The sequence below is a fragment of the Cardiocondyla obscurior genome, linkage group LG03, assembly GCF_019399895.1.
Source record: "Cardiocondyla obscurior isolate alpha-2009 linkage group LG03, Cobs3.1, whole genome shotgun sequence".
NCBI lineage: Eukaryota > Metazoa > Arthropoda > Insecta > Hymenoptera > Formicidae > Cardiocondyla > Cardiocondyla obscurior.
Genome location: NC_091866.1, coordinates 8,751,680 through 8,774,003, shown reverse-complemented (window position 1 = coordinate 8,774,003; position 22,324 = coordinate 8,751,680). Strand labels below are relative to the sequence as shown.

The 22,324-nt window shown below is 34.4% G+C and overlaps 4 protein-coding genes across 10 annotated transcripts; 1 reads left to right on the top strand and 3 right to left on the bottom strand.

The window, feature by feature from the left end:
• Positions 1-4: 4 nt before the first annotated feature.
• On the bottom strand, positions 5-1,808 carry Yif1 (Yip1d-interacting factor 1). Of its 2 annotated transcripts, none has more exons than XM_070675109.1 (4): positions 1,555-1,808; positions 1,241-1,344; positions 799-1,128; positions 5-665 (listed from the first exon to the last, which is right to left on the bottom strand). In XM_070675109.1, exons 1-4 carry the CDS (start codon positions 1,583-1,585, stop codon positions 138-140), a joined length of 993 nt encoding a protein of 330 aa, XP_070531210.1. In that variant the 5' UTR covers positions 1,586-1,808; the 3' UTR covers positions 5-137. The 2 variants fall into 2 exon arrangements, with proteins under 2 accessions (XP_070531210.1, XP_070531211.1); XM_070675110.1 differs by having other exon boundaries at positions 1,241-1,332; positions 1,555-1,789.
• Positions 1,809-2,102: 294 nt separating this feature from the next.
• Aralar1 (calcium-binding mitochondrial carrier protein Aralar1) lies at positions 2,103-14,888 on the bottom strand. Of its 5 annotated transcripts, XM_070675078.1 has the most exons (19): positions 14,706-14,888; positions 14,293-14,543; positions 9,005-9,061; positions 8,787-8,929; positions 8,566-8,681; positions 8,345-8,484; positions 7,903-8,049; positions 7,615-7,756; positions 7,394-7,487; positions 6,940-6,975; positions 6,368-6,458; positions 6,060-6,135; positions 5,699-5,817; positions 5,453-5,623; positions 5,086-5,226; positions 4,825-5,019; positions 4,651-4,753; positions 3,488-3,578; positions 2,103-3,259 (listed from the first exon to the last, which is right to left on the bottom strand). In XM_070675078.1, the coding sequence occupies exons 2-19, from the start codon at positions 14,332-14,334 to the stop codon at positions 3,088-3,090; spliced, it is 2,076 nt and encodes a 691-aa protein (XP_070531179.1). In that variant the 5' UTR covers positions 14,335-14,543; positions 14,706-14,888; the 3' UTR covers positions 2,103-3,087. The 5 variants fall into 5 exon arrangements, with proteins under 5 accessions (XP_070531179.1, XP_070531176.1, XP_070531175.1 ...); XM_070675075.1 differs by lacking the exon at positions 6,940-6,975 and having other exon boundaries at positions 11,326-14,543; positions 14,706-14,884; XM_070675074.1 differs by lacking the exon at positions 6,940-6,975 and having other exon boundaries at positions 14,706-14,884.
• Positions 14,889-15,013: 125 nt separating this feature from the next.
• Positions 15,014-17,470, top strand: LOC139113740 (upstream stimulatory factor 2). 2 transcript variants are annotated; one of them, XM_070675111.1, is made up of 5 exons: positions 15,014-15,180; positions 15,390-15,460; positions 15,569-15,858; positions 15,948-16,118; positions 16,240-17,470. In XM_070675111.1, the coding sequence occupies exons 1-5, from the start codon at positions 15,140-15,142 to the stop codon at positions 16,477-16,479; spliced, it is 813 nt and encodes a 270-aa protein (XP_070531212.1). In that variant the 5' UTR covers positions 15,014-15,139; the 3' UTR covers positions 16,480-17,470. The 2 variants fall into 2 exon arrangements, with proteins under 2 accessions (XP_070531212.1, XP_070531214.1); XM_070675113.1 differs by lacking the exon at positions 15,014-15,180 and adding an exon at positions 15,183-15,320.
• A 50-nt stretch (positions 17,471-17,520) lies between these two features.
• LOC139113730 (V-type proton ATPase catalytic subunit A) lies at positions 17,521-22,192 on the bottom strand. The gene is made up of 12 exons (XM_070675082.1): positions 22,058-22,192; positions 21,146-21,245; positions 20,932-21,044; positions 20,485-20,850; positions 20,342-20,398; positions 20,167-20,261; positions 19,823-20,094; positions 19,543-19,726; positions 19,292-19,409; positions 18,930-19,210; positions 18,646-18,835; positions 17,521-18,555 (listed from the first exon to the last, which is right to left on the bottom strand). Exons 2-12 carry the CDS (start codon positions 21,225-21,227, stop codon positions 18,463-18,465), a joined length of 1,851 nt encoding a protein of 616 aa, XP_070531183.1. The 5' UTR covers positions 21,228-21,245; positions 22,058-22,192; the 3' UTR covers positions 17,521-18,462.
• Between the last annotated feature and the right edge of the window lie 132 nt (positions 22,193-22,324).

Genomic DNA, 22,324 nt, shown 5'->3' with positions numbered 1-22,324 from the left:
TAAGTAGAATATAACCGTGTTGGATTTTATTACAAAAAATGTACATGTGATATTAGTAACCAAATAATAAATATACACATTCTCTGCTCCTTCTTTTTACGTCCTGCTCGCTGTTACAATTCTCTTGCACTTGCTATTTAAATTAGATCATAGGACAACCACCACATTAAAACAGGTTGTATACCAGCCAAAGCCAATACATAGAAAAGCCGCTGCTTATTGCCGGAGGCTGTGTAACTATGGCCTTGTGGAATCACTCTTAATTTTAACGATCGCATTAGAAAGATACCTATAGAAGCACTGAAGTACAATAGCATTATGTAGTAACCAAACTTACGAAATATCAAAGATATCAACAGTGCCGTGTTAATACCAACGTATTTATAACCACAATATGCTAACAAGTCTAACGCTGTTAGACTGCTTTGGAGATTCAACCCGTACAAACTCGCAATAAAAACGAGCATTTCACTTAAGCCCCAACCGAGAGCGGAGGTAGCTAGTATACCTAGGTGTTCGGGCGTAAAACGTTCCTGCATGCCTAAAACTAATCCTGCCACAGCAATGTATGTGAAAAATGCCATTGTAGGAATATACATATCTGGCGCGTTAGTTTCATACCGCGGTTGCAACGGTACATCTTGTTCATATTTTACAGACCAATCCTATAAAAAAATAAAAAAATTATTGTACTTGAAATTCCAATAGCCGAAAGTTTCTATTTGACTTTATATAAATTAATTTCTATATAAAAAAAAACTGCTTAAATTATCTCTCTTGAAATAACTTTTTCCATACCTTGTGCACAAATGGGAAGAACAACAGCATTAATTTTGCAAACACATAATCAGTATTCACAGCAAAGTAGTATTTCAATGCTGTAATTGGCACATATTTCGCGAGATGTTGCTTTCCTGTACCAACCAATGCATTTCCATATTGTATAGCCATATCTGTAACAACTGGTTGTGCCAAGAACTGTGTAGAAAATTGAGGACTTGTAAATTCTGTCGGTTGACTTTCACTGGGTGGATAACTTGGCATCTGTGGGTTATATCCATATGGGGGAGGTCCTTGAGGAGGCATAGGAAAACCATATTCTGACATTGAACCATTATTTAAGGGCATCTAGAATTTAATTAACAGTAAATTAATTTTTTTTTATCTTTAAAAAAAAATTTGTTATCAGAAATGTATTTCTGCAAACTTGTATTAATAGCAATCTTGTTGGTTTATTTACCTGCTGATTGTACATAGATTGTACATATGGATTCTGTGCCATTGGAGGTGTTGGTGAGCCAGCTGATGGATCTAATAATCTTTTTGGTTTTCCTGTCAAGTTATCTTTGTATTATAAAAGAATCTTTAAGCTTTGTATCTTTATATAAAAAAAAAAAAGTAAAATATATAAAAATTAGCTTAATAGTAGTTGCCAAGCATACATTTAATATTCTTATTCTTTTTACAATTGAATGATACTGTAAAAATCGACAAATATAAGTATGTAGGAAACCTGGACCAAGTTTACATCTGCCATTCATAGGTTACACTCACCTCGGCGTGCGTTTGAGTGATTGTAATTCATTTTTCTATTATGTATGTCAGGTTCTCGAAGGTACTTAGCTATTCACCGCGATCGATCAAACTCTCCTGTTCGGTCAGACACCGATTATTTGTAAATGATGAAATTAAAAACAACCTGCGTTACTCCACGTCGCCATGTTCCGCTCTTTCTGTCCGATCGTCATCAGGAAACATCTACTTTAATGCATGATTCACACTGCGCACAATGCTATTGGCTGAGTCACGTTGCATACTCCAATCGTGGACAAGGAACATTTCATATTGCGGCCCGTCTCATTCGCCGCTTGACGCAAGTTCTTGGCGTCGTTCATTCCGCCGACGACGAACCTTTCGAAAAATAGCGCACGCGAAGCATGCGCATGATTTGTTCTAATATTATAAAATTATATTTGTAATTTACACGTATAAATTCAATACAAATTATTAAAAAAATTAATAAATTTATATCGCAGTTAAAATGTTAATAAAAATAGATATACGATAAAATTATAAAATACTGAAAATACATATGCACGTGAATGTAGAAAGAAAATGGTATATTAACAACGAAATAAGAATACATGGCAGATACATGTACAATTAGTTTACAATCAACATCTCCAATATTGAAACATAACATTTCTTAGTATATTTTGTGTCATATGATATATACATGTATTATTAATGATGTATTCTACAGAATTTCTTAGGCTTAAAAGTGATTTCCACATAGAGTACTGTGCTACGATCGTAATTCGTCTGATTTCTTACAGTTTTGGAATAGCAAAACGATATTGTTTCATTAACTTTTACCAAGGAAACGGATTTGAAGACCCATCGTATTTCGACCGTGCTGTTAATTTTGGTCGGGGACAGCGATTTCCGACATTATCAGAATACTGTAAAAGCACTGTATGCTATGTGGAAATGATAACCAAGCGCCCAAACGGCGCTTAGCTATTATATGCATATCGGCAGAAACGTTTCAAGTTAGCAATAACAAATCTCGTTGATAAATGTCACACATTCTCTCTCCCTCTCTCACTTTCTTTCGCTTTGTAAAATAATTACATGTAGATGGCATTAATTTGATATAACATATTTATATAGTATCAAAATAAATAGTTTTAATGCCATCGGTTTTGTTCCTGTGTCAATTGACTGCATCAATCAGCTATCACGAACGTTCTTGGATATTCCGCAGCAACGGATTTTGTACTTCTGCTCCATCAATCTATAATTACACTTCATCATATACATATCGTACACGTCAAGTGTTAGTATCAACCGATATCATTACTTTTTATACCGATTTCACGTGGTCTGTGTGCATGGTATCGAAATAGCCGAGACGATTATTGAGATGATAAAACGCGAAATTCACGTTTGTAGTTTGTGAAGCTGCACGCACCACGTCCGTTTCACAGTTGATGAAGTAATCAGCGCTCAGTACTCGTAGATTATATTTTATGGCAGGGAGATTGCTACAAAGCTTGTTTTCTTTCACAGCTGCTAATGATCCTGTTACTTTCCCGTAACAGTTTGGAATCTAGGTAAGCAAAGACCGAACTTTGTCTCTATACCGGTGAAAATAGGTAGAGCTACTTGATAGCCACCTATATGATCTGGATTCGTTGATCGAATTTCATCCGCGACTCCCATCGTAGGCACCTTTTGTTCCGAACCAGTGGGTCGACTGCAAGTAATCATTTATTATTAATTACGTATTGAACATGCCATTGCGAGTCATCTGACAATTCTTCGATTTAATATTTTATTTTACGTATGTATATCGTAAACGTATTCATTTTCCAGCTAATTTATATATTTAAATACCACTGATCAAAAATTGTAACTGTCGTTCAATTATAAGGAAAATGTTTTAATTAATTTGCATTTTTTGAATAATATTTTTTATACTTACGATCCTCCGAAATCGACTACAAACAGTCTTTGCAGCACCTCATACGTGAAGAGAGTAACACCAAACTGAGGTGACGATCTGAACACTCGAGCTGTAAAAATAAAAAGAATATATGTGATATTAGATATTGTAGATATAACTTTAAACACGTGCAACTTTATATTCTTAGTCAAAATAAAGATTTGGTACGCTTTAATTAACAAGCACGTTGATATGCTCTTTTTCTTTTCGGATGAAACACACAGCACACGCGCACGTGTGCATAACATGTGTGCAAAACATTCATTTTAAAAAGTAATGATAGTTGGTGATGATGGTGATAATTACAAATTGTAATCAGTTTTAATTTCAGCTTATTTTATATGAAATGCGATTATATTTTTGTTGCAATTAATTTTATGAGATATCCATAAATAAATATTAATTATAGTTGAGAAAATGCTAGTCAATAAAAAATCCATAATCAAAGATTTAGTAATTAAGAAATAGAGCTCCTAAAAAGTACTATGATTTTATTTATTGACTTGCATTTTCAAAGTTATAATGTTTAAAATATGTACGAACATAAGACGTTTTGGAACACATCAGGTTAGATTTGCTAAACATTCCGAGTACAAAGAGTGAGTATGTTTATTGCAGATTGGGAAAAACAAAATTGTAAATCATAAAGACGTAAATCGTAATGATAGACGAAGAGAAAAAGTACTTACTAATAAATAATTCGCCGGGTCATATGGGGGAGGAAATAAGATTGAAAGATGCAGCAGGGTTGATCCCCCCCGCGCATGCAATCGACCAAAGCAAAACATATTACTAATGATACTTTGAAATTTATAACGAAAAAACCATGAGAATCTTATTTTGCTTTTATTTCTTTCAGTAATGAAAAGATTCTAATCGACTTGGATTACTTTGGCGTTTGGCAAATTATACCTAATTTATAGTAAGAGATATTCCACGATCATTCAGGAAATAAGAGAAAAACAATTGTTTCTCTCACGAGAATTACTTATTTCTCTGTCGCAACAACCATCTTTATCGATGTACAAAAAGATATACTGACATTTATTTTGTGAAAAATTTCCCAATGTGCATGCAGGAAGAAATACTAATTTAGATCTTAAAAACCTTATTCATATAAAATAAACAGTAAAATGATATACCTGTCGCGCCTTTCCAAAATGCCCTGGCACCTTCTTCTTTATAAATTTTCCTCGCGCAATCCAACAGTCCGTTATATGTGGTTTGACCTTCTCTAGCTACAACCTAGAAACATATAACAACGCAATTGTAAAATCACTTTTCACCGATGGTAATTAGAGAGTTACGAAACGTACCTGTAACCTTGTTTTTATCACATCTGCAGGAGTAACTAACGCTGCTGCAGGTACACCGGCGATGGCACCAGAAACGAGAAGTGACAAAGGCGTGTTGTAACCTCCTTCGTCGGCTAATCGTGCTTTCGTGTGAGCATACATAGGGAAGTAAATTGCACTAAATGGCACGTCTCGCAAAAAGCAAGCTCTAGCGCCCTATAAAAAAATGATTATTTTTATCATTTTATCTGTCTACTGTCAATCGAGATTATCGTTACTCACTTTGTACAATCCGAAAAGACCTAATTCCTTGACAACAGCCCACGCCCTAACTTTTGACCCTCCTGCAATTTCACCAGCCACTTGTAGTCGGATTTTTACTATTTCTAAAGGATTGGTGAATATCACCTGTGATCCTCCAGCCTGTGAATAAGTCAGGTTTGTAAGTCAAAAAGAATTTGTATAATTACCCAATTAAATTATTATGTTATTTCATTATCACAAAAGTAGATAAAAACTAATATGTTTTTTGTATTAAATCTCACTTATTTAAAACTTATCTCGTCTTTTTTTTAAACTTACATTTAATTAATTGCTAAAAGATATCAAATTTTACAGTTTTAAGTTATTTAAATCATTGCATACTTACACAGGCGCCAGATAGAATTTCTCCATACAACGGCAAGTTTCCATTTTTATCCATAAATTTGTCTCTCACAAAATCGTTAACTGTTAGTTTAATAGCCTTTTCCGGAGCAACTCCCATCAATTGAGGCATTAAACCTCGATAAAGACCGAAAAAACCTTCGTGCCGGATCACCTGTCAAACCCAAAAGAACAGCTTCATGATTAACGATGCAGATAATGTTACACGGCGAGACTTTTCGATTCCAACCTTTTTACAACAATCAAAGCTATTTCTATACATCAGTTCGCCTATAAAAGACCCAGTCCTTTGATTTTGCATTCTGGTCTTGACCAAGTCGATAGGATATACAGCGGTAGCGCCAACAGCTAAAAACGACATAATCTATTTATTTTTTCAATTAATATTACTAATTTTAAATTCTAATATTATATTCTCTTTACTGTAGTTTTATTATTATGTTGTTAAATAATTCTTTAAAAAATTTAATTTTTTTGTAATTATTTCCTTAACACGACAGTATTCATAACTTTAAAGGACTGCAGAATTATATATTTTATGACGATTTGTATATAAATATAAATATTGTAAAAAGATTTTATAGACAAACCTCCGCCGATAGAACCAAGCACAAATCGGTATCCACTTTCGAGCATCTGTACAATAATACCACGTTCGTCTGGACTCTGTAAAGTATTAATTACTTATTAATTTTTCTAATGTATAATCAAAGATTCTATAAACTGTCACATTTCAGATTCCAAAAGCAAATTTCTATCCTATCAGTTTTAAATTATTTTAAAACCATTAAAACTTAAAAATTTAATAAGAATTGTAGATTATTCAAAATAAATTTTTCGTATGTATTGCTTTTAAAAATATTTAAAAGTAATTAAAACATAATTAAAGTACACATACCGATACTGCTTTAATTTCGGCAACACGTTTCGTGATCTGCTTAAAATATTGCTCAGGTGTAATAGCCACAAGGTCATTATATACAATTTTTCTGAAATAAGAGATATTGCAAGCTCAATATACACACATACCTATAAATATAATGTAAAGCTATAGTCTTAAAAATTAAGCATAAAAATATAAAGAGATATAAAAAATAGAGTAGCATATGATGTCGATGATACTTCGAAATAATACTAGCTAGCTTTGCCAATCTAATCCGTTAAGTATTCTTATATTGTTTAAGATCTGTTTCGTTATAGAATAAGAAATTAGTTAATTCGCTTATGGGTGCAAGCATTTGTGTATAGTATTACTTTAAAATATGCATTAAAGAAAGTGAGAGTAAAAAAGTATTATTAAAATATGAACACATATACACACACATATGTATGTACATGTTTTTAGCGCACGTGCGTGTGCGTGTGTATCTGGGCACGCGCGAGCATGTGATATACTCACACGCATATTTATTAATTAATTTATTTTTTATTTATTTATAACACATGATGGTCTGTAATACAAAGACGCACCCAAGCCGCGAGTCTGCCTCGTCATCTTCCGTAGATCTGATCCAGGTAGCGTAAACACGTAAATAAATGTTTTTAATATAAAAAATGTTTCAATATTATTCAACTATTAACAAATAACATATAATCAAGCAGATGCGATAAAGTTGTTAGAAATAAATTGTTTCGTAAAAGTATTGTAAATTTTTCATTGCCAAGAACGAGATATCCTCGTTCGAACTTGACAGTTGGAGGATGACGATGTGCTTGATGGTGCAATGATAGTTTTACTTGACTTGTTATTTTTTTTATGTATTAATTTTTTATTGACCAACATGGATTTTTAATTAATAAACTCTGAATATTTTCTTAAGACTAAAACACGCGCGACTCCATTTTATATAATTTTCCTCTAGTCAATCAACAAAAGATAAAAATTTATAATTTTTAACATGAATATCAAATCGAAAATACTTACCCAGTTTGATGAAGTAAATCACAAAGATGAAACAAAATGTCTACTTCCAATGGAGTTATTTGGGACATCATTTGTGCAGAATAAAGAAATTCCTCTGAAAAACAGATTAATGATTAAATTAATTATTTTCTGTATAGCTTTTTGAATTAGCAGCAAAGAAAAAAAAGTAGCAAAATTTATACACATCTATAGCACATTTTTTAAATAAAATAATTAATTACCTTTAGTAACTTCTTGATATCTATGACCGTTAGTCGCATTTAAGTAGATACGTTTAATAAGTTCCATATTGTTTAAAAGAGAATTGAATGCCATAAAATATGGAAAACTGACTTTCCGTCCGCTTTGACCCACCCCGACCGCCTATTATATAACAAATAAATTTTAATGTTACTTTATATCGAAATAACTAAAAATTAAAATTATTAGTTAATTTGCATTTAATTGTTTTATAAAATATATATTTAGCTGTTAAATAAAAAAAATTGTTTATTTTAGATAATACCTACAGCAATTAGATTATCCTTCACATCTTTTGTGAGTAGATGACTTTTAATATTCAGCATAATGTCTTGAAAATCTAACGCTGAAATAAAACCTGCGCTATCCTTATCAAATTTCTTAAAAGCTTCTGTTGCATATTCTTCATGGAAGTCCTAGAAATAAATATATTTTTAACATAAAGCTTTATTTATAATTTTTTATATCACATTGCAATCGCTTCTTTAAAATGACGATTTTTTTGCACAGAGATGTAAAATTTTTCGTTATATTACGCTCGAATTTTACATTATGCGTTTCTCTAAAAGACAAAATAAATATACAGCACCATATATCTATTTCTATCTAATCATTTTCGTCTGTTACATCACATTTGGCTTAGCTTTGCTTTCCTGAGCAAGAATAACAAGTGAATTCGCGATCCAGCATAGAGTGGAACAAGATACTCACATGCAAAAACTGACTAAACTCTGCATAGCTAATCAGTCTTTTCTTATCCTTTCCGAAGTAGAGTTTGACAAAACTACTATCCATATTAAAGGGCATTTTCTGATGTAATACAGTTTTCCGCATCACCTCAGCGAATTCGTCTGCAAATTGGCAATAATGTACAACCATATAAAAAGCATAGATTGTAAAGAAAAACTATTTTCTTTAATGATAATTCTTACCAAATGCAACCATTCCATTTCCATTAGTATCAAAGAGTTGAAAAGCTGTTTTATATAGAGCATCTGGTACACAGAGAAGACCTTCAAATGCTTGAAATTCGGCAAATGATATAAGTCTGAAACAAATTAATAATAAAATAAGCCCTTCTATTGTAATTAAATTCTAATATTTCTGCCATGTATGTATTGAAAAAATTAGTAGTATCTTTTATGCAACTTACCCATCTTTACTGGTGTCGACAATGCCAGCAAGTAAATTGACAGAATCAGGATTATAATCGGCATCTGTGTAAAGACCAAGGTAACTGCGTACAAAATCAGACGCAGTCATGAACCTCTCGCCATTTTTCTCTTGCGAAGCGTACTGTAAGTTAACGAAAAATATAAGTATATTGCTGATAAATTATTAAATAACATATTAAAGCATTTTTTCCTTTACCTGATTAAAAATTTCATGGAGACGTTCAGTATTTGCACGCTTCAAATACCCGGAACCCTGTAATACAATACGAAAGAATTATATTCAATGCTCAACAAAATTTATTCATCTTAAATGTATTCCTTTATCATATTTTAAACGTAATAATATAAAATATGACAAGAATCTTATTACATTTCGAATTGCATTTAGGTATCAATTATATTGAAGCTCGATATGTCTATTAATAAGGGAGCGATCAATGGTTTCTAAAGCGACGCTGCAGGATTAAACTAAAAAAAGCTATCTTTTTTTTATGAATGGAAAATTTATTGTAAAAGGGAAACTATATTCCGCATATAACATTATCATTTTGTGTTCGCATATCTCATGCCTCACGTAGCTACATATTTTCTCTAGTTATACAATGTATGTTGATGTGCAAATAATCAAAGATAGAGAAATCAAATTTCTTATTTCCAAATACTATTCTATTAAAGAATAATACAGATGTTAAACTAGCGATTACTTTGCGCAGAAAAATAATTATAAAAACAATGGCGATTAGATCGAGGCTCGAGAAAATTGTTGTCAAGTTTCTTACTTTAATTTTTTCTACAGTTACGACACGCATGTGTCACATACCATACTGTACAAAGAAGACAAACGTGGCATCTTTAAAAACGACTTAAAAGAGGCCTAAAAAAAGGCCGAGTGCAAAAATCCCGCGGTGGATAGTAGATGAGAAAAAAGTCGATTAGAGTCTGCGCGCAAATCTAATGTAACATTTAACATGTAGGTCAATTAAGACTGTTAGTTATTTCAATTCTTTTTTACGGACCTCTCGCTCTGGGGCAATTTGCAAATTAATATGTAATTGTGACGTCAATCGTAATCTGAATTACACGATAAAAGCATGTGTTTATTACTGCGAGATTACGACGAGATTGCGACACTGCGAGTGCACATTTTCAGAGACTGAGAGAAAAAAAATATTTACACGTATTTTGAACATTTCCTACAGATCCTTACAAATAGATCTATATTATAAAAAAAAAAAAGGACAAAATCTAGAAACTAGTCTTCGATGACATTAATATTTGGGTTTATTTCATCATTCCATTTCAGTATCTCAGTTATTGCACTTGTAGCGATAGAAACGAATGAAGGAAATTATAACGTGGACAAAATCATCTCCTTAGCCGTACGCTTGCTCACATCCTGAAAGTAATAATAGAAATATTTCATCGAATAGAGTGAAAAACGTTTGGTTTTTCACTCGAAGGCGAAAGGTACAAAAAATTAAGTAGAAAAAAAAAGAAAAAGAGGAAAAAAAAGGTTTACACAGAGCTCTCTTGCCTTGTACTTGACTAGGCAGGGTTTACGTTTTTCTTTTTCCTACGGATTCCAAGACATTATAATTATATCCTCTTTGCGCAAGGTAACACGTACTCTCGTAGTTGGCATGCTGCTATTGCTATCAGTGACTTATTGCCGCCGCTATTGCTATCGCCGCTGCTAGCTAAGCCAAGCTGAGAATTCTACTTGTTCGTTATCGATGATGGCCGACCAGAGACAGAGGCATGCAGAGACGACAACCATCGGGTGAGATCACACGAAGCGGAAAAGTTGCTCGCAACACTTGTCTACCGGCCAGGTGTCTTTGCCCGTGAACGTTTTCGGTGAGGGTATGTAAGACGCACGTGTGCCGCGTACAAGCAGCGGGGTAACGAAAATGCGGCAGCACTTAAAACGACAAGATTACCACACAAACGTCACGAGTAGTCACGAGGAGACTGAATGTTAACTTGCTGATACGGTAGAGAGGAGACGAATATCTCTATCCCCTCCTGCTCGTTTAATTTGTCTTTTTTATCTCGCTCTTGCTCGTTGTTGTATGCTGGGGCCTTAGCATCTTCTCACAGTTTCTCTAATAGAATTTCTAAACGCTCCTTTTTTTTCTTTTTTCTTTTTTTTTTCTTTTCTTTTTTTTTTCCTCGCGTCTTATTTTCTGTCGCAACTCTTTTCGGGAAGTGTTAGATTTATATTAAAGCGTGCATTTAATCAGTTGAATAATACATCTTCTCTTTCTACGTTTAACATTGATGAAAATTTGTCTACACTTTATTCTGTATAATTTTACTAATTAAAGACACACACACACACACAGAAACACACTATATAGGTTTGTAAAGTTTATTATTTAAATTGGATTAAATAAGATTTTGCATATTTGGTTCATTTATTTTTTGTCATTTGATTAATTATAATATTGATCAATCTTAATAATTGGTCGAACATTTTTTCAAATAACATACAGTAAGATAATAAAAAATGCAGACCTCGTTAGGTTCTCCATTCCTCTTCTTCTGCATCATCTTATCTTCCCTTTATATATGTGTGTGTGTGTATGTATGTATGTGTGTATAGTATAAGTGAATTATTACTTTTCCGAAATCATTTTCATACCAAATGACATGTATTTCATATGCATATGCCATCAAAAGTCAACCTTTTACGAATGCCTTTTGCCATTTATTATGTTTATCACATAAAATATCCCAGTTTTTGCAGTTATATATGTATAAATACAAGAGGTCACTACGGAAATTATTTTAAATTAAAAAAATACGTGTTTGAAATTATTTTACGATGAATTTATACGCTAGAATAAATTTACTTGACATATATTTAAACTCAATATATTTCGAGTATTTCAAATTGAAAAATATAACATTAATTAATAATCTCACTTGTAAATTACTGTCTTATTATTAAAGATCATATGAAATATTTTCTTAAAGTAAGCAATCCCGAAAATAAACTCGAATAAAAAAAAAAAAAGATGTATAAATTTTAGCTTTAATACTCGACAATCATCTCGATACAGCCTGATACATGAGAAAATCCGTAAGAAAAATAATACAACGAATTTAATTTGCAAAAAAAATTCTATCACTAATTGCATGAAAACGACAACGAGAAGATAATCATCCTCGAAGCAGCCAAGTTACTTGAATCACTGTCTAGACTTAACTAACGCCCGTTTACCCGTTAACCCAAAAGCGATTCCCCAGAAAAAGATTGCGAGGCAAGAGTAGGAGTCGCGAGAGAGGTGGCATCATCCATAGGATTCCCGACGCTAAACAGCTAGACCGATTAAAAAGCTGTTACAGGAAAGCTAGATATGACTACTTAGTATGTGACGCGAACGTATCAGTGATACGACACGTATCAATGAGATTAAATATAATTGATCGAATGGTCAATTGAGTTCACTTTGATTACAATCTGATGCGATCAATTTCCATGTGACGAATCGATTCATTTTCGCATTGTAGAAAATAGATTGTAATTCACAGAGCTGGGGAAAGGTACGTTTTGTACACTTTTGTCTGGAATAATTCCTTATCTTCTAATTTCACGAGCACTGTGTTTAGTTATAAATAATTGCATGCGAAACTAAATTCCACACCTTCATCCATCTCTTATTTGTAGATTTGACCGATCTAGATCTCTGGCCTTAGCCTATTTCTACCATACCTATTTTTATCCGTTGTGAGATATGGGAGAAGGGAAAAAGTAAAATTGGTGTAAGACGAACTAATGTCACACGGCCTATCCAACTAAATATGCGCTGACGTGCGAAACGCGTTTAATTTTTTTTTTTTTTTTTTAATATTAATCTATTAAAATATGATTTTACTTCGATGTGAAAAATAGGGCGGGACACTGAAGAAAATTATGTAATGTAATTTTGGGAATTAATAGACAGGTTGAAATTAGACCGTCTCGAATACCGCGAGCATGAATATTTTCAGTTCAAGTATGTTCCACTAAAACTTGAAACTTTGCAATAAGTTATATAACTTGTGATTTCTATCATTTACATTTTTATGTATTTCGCTATTATTTCACCATTTTATTATTTTTTATTACGACTATTATTTCTCCAAATGGCCAGTTTTTCACATTAATTCCGCCTCAACTGAAATTTTCAAAAGCAGATTGATAAAACCCAATCTTTATTCGTTATAAAAATCGCCGAGTGATTCTTGAAAAAGATAAATTTCCCAACTTTGTCAGAAACGAGCTAGACTTCTAGACAAGTCTGCTCTATGAAATTAATTCGCAGTAAGAAACAGATTGCGATCATAATATTGTAAAATAAATATTAAAAACGAAGCAAGTGCAGTTTCAGCGCCTACGCATCTATCTAAATATATGCACGTCATATTTGAATAAATCAAATCTAATCTAATTTTGAGTATTCGATTAAGTTTAGTTATTGATATGCAAATGTTTATTGAATTGAATTATTGAATATATATAATTACTGGCTTATTGTTGCTGATGGATTCATAAATGTAGTCTCGGGGCCAACGGATTAACGAGATCGAGAGTGAGGGCTCACGAATCCCGGTGACCTCGAAACCAAGTTGGCCTCGGCACGAGACGCTAAGATCGATATTCGCATTGCCATATTCGCTTCAATACGATGCGGATATCACAGACCGTTTCCAGCATTTTCTCATTATTATTATTATTAATCGTCGAGAAGCATAATGTCGTATCACGCTAAGCCATTATCTACGACGATCTACGTGGAGTACGGGACAAACATCGTCGCTTCATCATTTTCACGGTTCTAAACTTCCCCTTTTTTTTTTTTACGATACTTTTAAAACATTCTCGAACAAGCAAATTTAATTGAATAAATTAATTTAATCAACATTTTCTGAATATTTCCGTCTCATAACCGTGTCATGTTTTTTCATTACTTAAAAAAAAAAAAGAAAAAAAAAATGCAGGAAACGTATAATCATACACACAGCGTAATTCAAATTGGAATAAGTTGTCTTTTGAACAAAATTAAGTAAAAAAAAAAGAAGCATACATCGGAAATAAATACGATTGTCGTTTAAACAGGTGCGCGAAGATTAATTTGTCAAAAAAAAAAAACTGTTAACGTTTGATATCTGTATAGTTTCAGTGTTCATTCTTGCGATATATAAAAAGCAGGCATACATCGATTCGATACGTTTTGAGGAAAGTCAAATATGTACTAAACTAGAGAAAAGGCACATTTAGTGGCGTAACAAAGAGGAAGGACCGAACCATTCCTCACGCCCTTTTATGTTTAAAAGATTAGCACGCACACAAAACGCGTTTTATACCGACACGGATGACGCATGGACGCGTAACGCATGTATACGCAACATAATAAATACGTAACGTGCGTGCTACGGCATACAGAAATATTTATCAAATTTAATATGTAATAAAGATGATAAACTAAACTTACCCACCTCTTGGTAGGATGCTCGAACGATAAGCGAATCCTTCAACATTCCCAAGGAAGAAGTTTACCTCGAGCCTTTTCCGGTTACGAATGTCGATCGGATCTCGAGGAGAGAGAAGCAGCCCAGAAACCGAAGATACGCCGGAACGACGGATAATCCTGTACGAGGTACAAACCCGTCCACACACTCGTACGTTTAACAGGCACTTCCGGAGGTGACGGCCGCACACAACCGCGACACGATCGCCGAACGTTCGACTGCAACAATGTCCATTCTCAGCAATCGTCGATTAGCTTCAAAGCCCGGTTACCTTCGCTCTCCGTCCACTTTTTTAAGCCCGAAGTTAGAAAAGGGCGGAGGGGCAGGTTAAACCGGGATTGAAGTCGATCCGCGTTGATAAAAATGGCCATAAAACATACAGCTGGGCTGGACCCGCGATGTATCCAGGTAGAACTTATCGTAGGCCTGTTCTTTCCAAACAAACTATGACCAACTGGGCAACTGACTGCGCCCCGATTCCACAGTTCACGCTTTGTCTCTCTTTTTGTTATACGGAGGAAGTGAGATAATCTCGGAGCTAGTGAGGGCGAGTCGGCTGAGAAGACGGACTCGGGACTCTCGGGACGATCAGTCGAACACGTCCCGCCATCTTGTGTTCCAGTTCAAGCACGAGAGGCGCGAATCCTGCGAATTTGACCCGCGGGCGGTGACTGTCGAGCAAGTACCCAGGTACGCCAACAGACGACGTGCATCGCCATCTTGAGCACCACATGACCTCGTTGCCGTGTCCCGTGACCAGCTCACGTGAATTTCGACAAATTCAAACGTTTTTTTTTTTTTTCACCACCGAGGAATGGATATTTTGGAGCAGCAGCTCGAACACCAGGATGTCAGGTAGCGTTTAACGTTAAATAACGATCGTCCGCAATTGCCTGACACCTTATCCCTTCCGTCTTACATGAGGTTTCCTCAAGGTCATCGTCGCTTAGTGCACAGTGCGCACTTACGTCGTAGGGACGAACTCAGTCTCCGAAGTAATACGCGTAGCATGCAGACGTATTAAGATGTGACGATAACGCGTCTGAAAACGTCATTTTTTCCAGCACTGGGAAAGATGACAACGGCAGCACCACGGGGATCGTTATAGAAGAAACGGAGATAGTGGACTGCGAAGGTGAGAATAAGCTTGTTATTAAGCTTCTTAAGCAAATTACTCATTTTCAGATATAACACCAAAAATTGTCTCATTAATTTATACATTTATATATTCTGTTTCTTTCAGGGGAGCCAGTCGGAGAGGACGAAATGCGTTATCCTGAAGCTTTAGCATATCGAGTGGTTCAAGTGAATGGCACAGCAGCTATACAGTCAACTAATGAAATAGAACTACCTGTATCACAGCCAGGGAATAATACTGTACAGGTTCTAACGTCTCCCTTGAATGGCCAGTTATATGTTATTGGAAATGCCAATGATGTCTTTACCACAGCTCAGACATCGAGATCTTTGGTACCAAGAACAACCACATTGCAAATAGAAACTCCAAGAAATTGTACTGTTGGATTGAAGAAGGTTTATACCTGATTATATAGTTACCTTAATTATCGTTAATATATATCTATATTTTAACTTTTTTTTTTTTTTTTTTCCCTTTTTTTTAGAGAGATGATAGGCGAAGAGCAACACATAATGAAGTTGAGCGTCGGCGTAGAGATAAAATAAATAATTGGATTACAAAATTAGGCAAGATTATCCCTGACTGTCGAGAAACTGGAACTAATACCACTGGTAGTGGTAGTAGTGGAGAAGGGAAAGCCAACTATGAAACTCAGGTATATTCGAGTCAAATTTTTATGTAATTTACATAATATGTAATATATTATGTAAAAGGTAAGTTATTTAACTGATATTATTAAATTATAATGTATTATGACGATATTATTTTTCTAACAGAGTAAAGGAGGAATTTTAGCAAGGGCCTGTGAATACATAACGGAACTACGTGCGACTAATCAAAGTTTAGGTCAATGCTTACGTGATAACGAGAAATTACGGCATGAGATCACTACGTTGAAACAATTAATTACTCAAATGAAACGTGAAAACCTTCATCTTAGGTCACAAGTATCATCTTCCTCATCAGCTGAGAGTACTGACGTTATACATTTGAGTCCTCAATCTTCTAATACATGAGTCAATGACTTACTGTAAAATATTAGAATGTTTAAGTTGTTTTTTTCACACAAGAAGGTCTAATGTTTCGTTTTCTGTTTCGCTGGTTGCACTGCTCTGATGAAATTTTACGATATCTTTCAGAATCATTTAGTACTTGTAATAAGTCTTATTTAGTCATAACTACATTTTTTTTATTATTATTACACCAACAGTTTTATTTTTTACATAATTAAATGTATATTATAATAGTAAAAATACAACGTACAACGCGAATAAGTTATAAGATCTATAAAGAAAGATTTTCTCGAAAATCCACTTATTCATATCAATCACAGGAAAATATAATAAGTCTAAGAAAACAATTTTTTTATTTTTAAAAATATGTATCGATGTATATTGTTTAATTATGAATTCTATAAAATAGAAAGTATAACAACTGTGTAGTTATGGCTGTTATATAAAGTACATATTGAGTATTACTTATCATAGATGTACCTAGACTTAAATGTCGATATAACTGGCATATGTTAAAACATGGCTGTGAATATCAAAATATTGATGAAATAATTTTTTTCAAAAAATTTAAAGAGCGGTGCAACTAAACTTTGATCATAAACTTTTCGTTGATCTATATAGAGTTTGCAAATGACAAAGTGTAGTATAGAAACCACACAGAGTTCATTGACTATTTTTTATTTTTAATACTGTTTTCATAATTATAATAGAATAAAGTATCTGCTAGAATGAGTTTAGGATTAAACTGATAAATGTGATCAATCAGACATATAGACATCAATCTATTTGCACATGTATACATATTTGAAATACAAATCAACATACATGTGACAATAACATATTTTTATTGATACAAAACATTTCACGAAAAAAAGATTCGTCAAAATTATAATTTACCATACGTTAAAAATGTAATATACCGTTGATGTACATACGTACCGCGAGGTTATTGTTGTATGATAATAATTATCATTAAAATGAGGTTTATTAAGAATGGTTTATGAAACTTCTTTTATTTTATATTTATATTTAACTAGTCCATAATCCTCTTGTGCATAATTTTATTGTACTTTTTTTTTTACATATCATACAATGGAAATGATATCGAAGTTAATGGAACATTGTGTGTATAACACATTCTCTTTTTTTATGTATCTTCATAATATTGAAGACCCTGCACCTGATCATTTGTCTAATGTATCGTGTACGTGGGTGTATTTTTTTCTACACTTTTAATCATGTTTATAACGTTAAAGTATATGTTTAATTTATGCATAACAGTTGCGATTATCGTTTATCGCGCTTAAATAGTATATTATATGTTACAATATTTATTACTTCACGATTCACAATCTCTTTGCAAGGTAAGAACTGCCGTGTTATCCACATGTCACATAACTGATAATTAAGAGTATCTTGTTATACAATAATTCTAATGTGCACGAATGACACGAGCAGCTGTTTTATACTTTCGTTTATATTACACATTTACGGAAAACAGATAGGAATATTCTTAATTATTTGCACTTTTAATAAGCGAAAAGAAAATTATATTTCTGCAGGAAGGATAAAATTAACTTTCTTTGATAATATCTGATTAATTACAAGTAGCTCTGCTCTTGAGTCAAACGGTTAACTCTCGAGGAAGCGCAGCGTATTTTTAATTATACGCTTCAAATGCATTTAAAAATGTCCCACTTTATTGTCACAATCGTCACGCGCATAACATGACATTCTCTTGAATGAATATTTCACCGTACAACAGGGTTCACAATGTAGCTTCGCTATTTACAATTCACTCAAACGCTTTCAAGGGTAACGTATTCGACAAATAATATATATGACGTAATCGATAATGCTGTTTGCAACCATATTTTTAGTAAGCCATCTGCAATTTAATAATTGGACCGGGACATCTTTAAATGTTAGAGCCAAATTATAGAACAATCAATATCTTAAAACTGTTTTTAACAAATGGCAAAGAATTTAATCTTCTAAATTCCTGAATGCCTGTTGAATATCTTCGTGTAGCTGGTCAAAATCTGATCTGATTTTTGCCTCGCCATCTTTAACAGGATCCTACAAATTTTAAATTAATTTGTAATAAAAAGATAAATATGTTAAGATTAGAAAAAAAAAAAAATTATTTTTTTTTTTTTAATTACACACCTTGAACTTCATAGAGCTCAATTGATAGAGAATATTGCCCATACTGTCTCTGATGACGTTCCATGTGATTTTGTTATCTGATTGAGCTGTTGACTCCACCGCGTGTCTTGCCATATCGTAAAATGCGATCATATTTCGTAACATGCCCACGGTCTTATAAAATGGACAAAAACGATCGTATGGCGAATAGCTACAAAAAATAATGAAAGAAAGTCAAGAAATTTTTTTAAGTGACATTCTACATTTATGTAACATGTATTTAACTATTGTATAATATGTCACACCTGTTTTGTTGCAAGAAATCATCTTTCAGCAATTTTGCCACTTCGAGTGTTATCTTGTCAGTTTCGGCGAGCGAAGCTTTGCCTACCAGCTGCACAATTTCTGATAGATCTTCCTCCTCTTGCAAGATTTCCTTTACTTTTGTTCTTAGTGGGACAAATTCGGGGAAATTCTTGTCATAGAAATCATCTAGAGCTCGCAAGTACTTGCTGTATGATATGAGCCAATTGATAGACGGAAAATGTTTACGTTGCGCAAGTTTTTTATCTAAACCCCAGAATACCTACAAATTAAGTAAATTGTTAACAAAAAGTTTTTAATTAATTAAAAAAAATTTATTTTTATATATAGATGTTATTTGTACCTGTACAATACCAAGCGTTGCGCTGGTCACAGGATCGGAAAAGTCACCACCGGGCGGTGATACGGCACCAACGATACTAACAGATCCTTCACGATCTGGATTTCCCAAACACTTTACTCTATAAAAATCCAATGTTAATCGCATTAATTTTTAGCGGTTGTTATTTTTAATATTATTTTTAATATAATGTTATACTTTTTGCATAAAACTAGATCGTATCATTATGTTAAATATAATGAAAAATACTATACCTTCCGGCGCGTTCATAAAAGCTGGCTAAACGAGCACCAAGATAAGCAGGATAGCCAGAATCAGCAGGCATTTCAGCCAAACGACCCGAAATTTCTCGAAGAGCTTCAGCCCAACGAGATGTTGAATCCGCCATCATCGACACGTTATAACCCATGTCACGAAAATATTCAGATAACGTAATACCTGGGTCATAAAAAATGAATAACTTATTAATATACTTGAATTGATAAACTTAAATAATACGAGTAAATTAACATAGTTTTTTTTTAATGTGCATACCAGTATAAATAGACGCTTCACGCGCGGCTACAGGCATGTTAGACGTATTGGCGACAAGAGCGGTACGTTTCATAATAGACTCGGTGACACCGTCGATCTCTACAGTTAATTCAGGAAAATCACGCAGTACCTCAGACATTTCATTACCACGTTCTCCGCAACCAACGTAAATAATGACATCAGAGTTGGAATATTTTGATAAAGCCTGCGAAATTACAGTTTTACCACAACCAAAAGCACCAGGAATAGCCGTTGTTCCACCTTGGACACATCTGCAACGTGTATTACGTATGTATAAACCACTTCTGGACAAGCTCTGCATCGTTATCTAAAGAGATTCTTACGGGAAAAGAGAATCCAAGACTCGTTGACCAGTGAGTAAAGGATGATTGGCTGGCAATTTTTCAGTAACTGGACGAGGTTGACGGACTGGCCACACCTGCACACATGAAAATGTAAGTTCATAATAAGTAATTTAAAAAAGTAGAAAAAAAATTAATATAGATATATATTTCGTACTTGAAGCATGGTGTATTTCTGCCTCTCGCCATCAAATTCGGTCTCCAATACGACATCCTATAAAAATATATTAAAAATATTTCTTTGGTATAAATTTATAATATATAAAGAATAAAACGAAATACGTAATAAAAAATCCTTACGTCAACAGTGTAGTTACCAACTGGGGCGATATACGTGACTGTGCCTTTGCACTTGGGTGGCAGTATCATCCAATGCTTCACCAAAGTATTTTCATGCACAACGCCGTATAAATCACCTCCTGTGACATGACTACCATTTTTCACGTTATGCGGATTAAATTCCCAACTAGCAGTACGCGAAAGCGCCGGGACGTTGATACCCTTCGGGATGTAAATCGAGCTCGTGAGCTCGTTGATGTCTTTCAATGGACGCTGAATACCGTCAAAGATGCTGCCAAGGATCCCGGGGCCCAATTCGACAGATAACGGTTTTCCGGTGCGAAGCACAGGATCGCCGACTGTCACACCGCTCGTCTCTTCGTAAACCTATATATGTTGCACTTATCAAATTGCTCCAATATTCAAAGGTAAAGACATAAATTTATTGTAATAATTAATATTCCTTACTTGAATTGTAGCCATGTCACCTTCCAATCTAATGATTTCTCCTACCAGCTCGTAATAACCGACTCGCACCAGTTCGTACATAGCCGATCCAGACATTTTCTCGGCGGTAACGACTATAAAAAAAAAAAAAAAAAAATTATATATGTATATATATTAAACAAAAAATATTAAGTAGAAAGAGTAAGTATTTTTCTCAAATGTAAAAAGGACTCACCAGGTCCGGATACTGCATAGACATATCCGAACTTGCCCTCCCGTTCTTCATGCGCAATTTTCAGCAAACTTTGGTTCGTCATTTTCAACACTTAATTTATCTAAAAAAAGAAATCGCGAATAAAATTTAAAAACATATTTAATTAATAAGATTACAATCATAAACAGTCTTAATTTAAATTAAATTTAATAATTTTCCAACAATATTTTTCCGCCTATCTGCGCTTTAAATTTAAATAGAAGCACGAGTTTCAAATTAATTATATCAAATGTAGCAGAATTTAATAATAGAAAATGGGAATATAACAAATATATATGAAACAAGTGTAACAAATATCCTCAACATCGCACTCCCTACGTCTTCCTACAATTTTCTTTTCCGGTGCGAAAGTTCAAATATATATAAATTCTTGCAGGCAGACGATAGACGCGAGAAAACGTAAAAGTGAAACGGAACGAGTCGATCGATCGATTAGAAGAACAATACGCGGCACGGTCAAGACAAACTGTTGGAGATTGTAGAAGCGTATGCTGTCATGCGTTAGCTGCGCGATTCACGTGAGCAGGCCGTTTAAAAAATAGGCGTAGCCCCGTGCAGACGATCTTCTGCTAGGCCAAGGCGGAGGCGAGGGCGGTTAGGCGAGGCCGCATAGTTCCTCGTCGCAGATCGATCACGCGGTGGCCGATCAACGAGTCAAGTTTTATCTCGGCCAGGAATTCGCCGAGAGAGCGCTTCGTGGACCCGCGCTCGATCGCAGAAGACGATGGCGCACGCGAACCACCACCGGATCGATATACTACAGCTCGCTCGCTCGCGCACGGATCTCAGATGAAGAACGTTGACTTGGAAGCGGTACGCGGAGACGAGAAAACGCTGGCGGCCGCGTCGACTGACTCGGCCGCGAATACTCACGACGAGGTGGTACGACGAAGTGGGTTTTCTCAGTGCGAAGCTCAACCAGCGACGAGAACTGGGCCTGTCTCGCGAGTCCAGCCTAGTTGCTATCACAAGACAGGTCAGCTGACTGAGTCGCGTGCCGATCCGCAATTCTCGGACGCGCAAGCGCGCTTTAAGATGGCACCCGCATGAGAATTGAGCGCTATCAGAGATGATCAGAGAGCCACGATCAACGATGGCGAAGTCGTCACTCTCCTAGTCGTCTCACTCGTCTCCACCTTT

Bases quoted from the DNA above. Each gene is read 5' to 3' on its own strand.
- LOC139113730 (XM_070675082.1), bottom strand. From the start codon at position 21,227: ATGACGAACCAAAGTTTGCTGAAAATTGCGCATGAAGAACGGGAGGGC. The intron at 21,045-21,145 runs GTGAGTCCTTTT...TTTTTTTTATAG, and splicing joins CTATGCAGTATCCGGACCTG to TCGTTACCGCCGAGAAAATG. The intron at 20,262-20,341 runs GTACGAAATATA...TCATGTGTGCAG, and splicing joins AGAAATACACCATGCTTCAA to GTGTGGCCAGTCCGTCAACC.
- LOC139113740 (XM_070675111.1), top strand. From the start codon at position 15,140: ATGGATATTTTGGAGCAGCAGCTCGAACACCAGGATGTCAG. The intron at 15,461-15,568 runs GTGAGAATAAGC...TGTTTCTTTCAG, and splicing joins GGAGATAGTGGACTGCGAAG to GGGAGCCAGTCGGAGAGGAC. The intron at 16,119-16,239 runs GTATATTCGAGT...TTTTTCTAACAG, and splicing joins AAGCCAACTATGAAACTCAG to AGTAAAGGAGGAATTTTAGC.
- Aralar1 (XM_070675078.1), bottom strand. From the start codon at position 14,334: ATGTTGAAGGATTCGCTTATCGTTCGAGCATCCTACCAAGAG. The intron at 6,459-6,939 runs GTGCGTCTTTGT...CTCTTATTTCAG, and splicing joins GAGGCAGACTCGCGGCTTGG to AAAAATTGTATATAATGACC. The intron at 5,227-5,452 runs GTAAGTATGCAA...ACTTATTCACAG, and splicing joins AAATTCTATCTGGCGCCTGT to GCTGGAGGATCACAGGTGAT.
- Yif1 (XM_070675109.1), bottom strand. From the start codon at position 1,585: ATGAATTACAATCACTCAAACGCACGCCGAG. The intron at 1,345-1,554 runs GTGAGTGTAACC...TATAATACAAAG, and splicing joins TCACTCAAACGCACGCCGAG to ATAACTTGACAGGAAAACCA. The intron at 666-798 runs GTATGGAAAAAG...ATTTTTTTATAG, and splicing joins TCTTCCCATTTGTGCACAAG to GATTGGTCTGTAAAATATGA.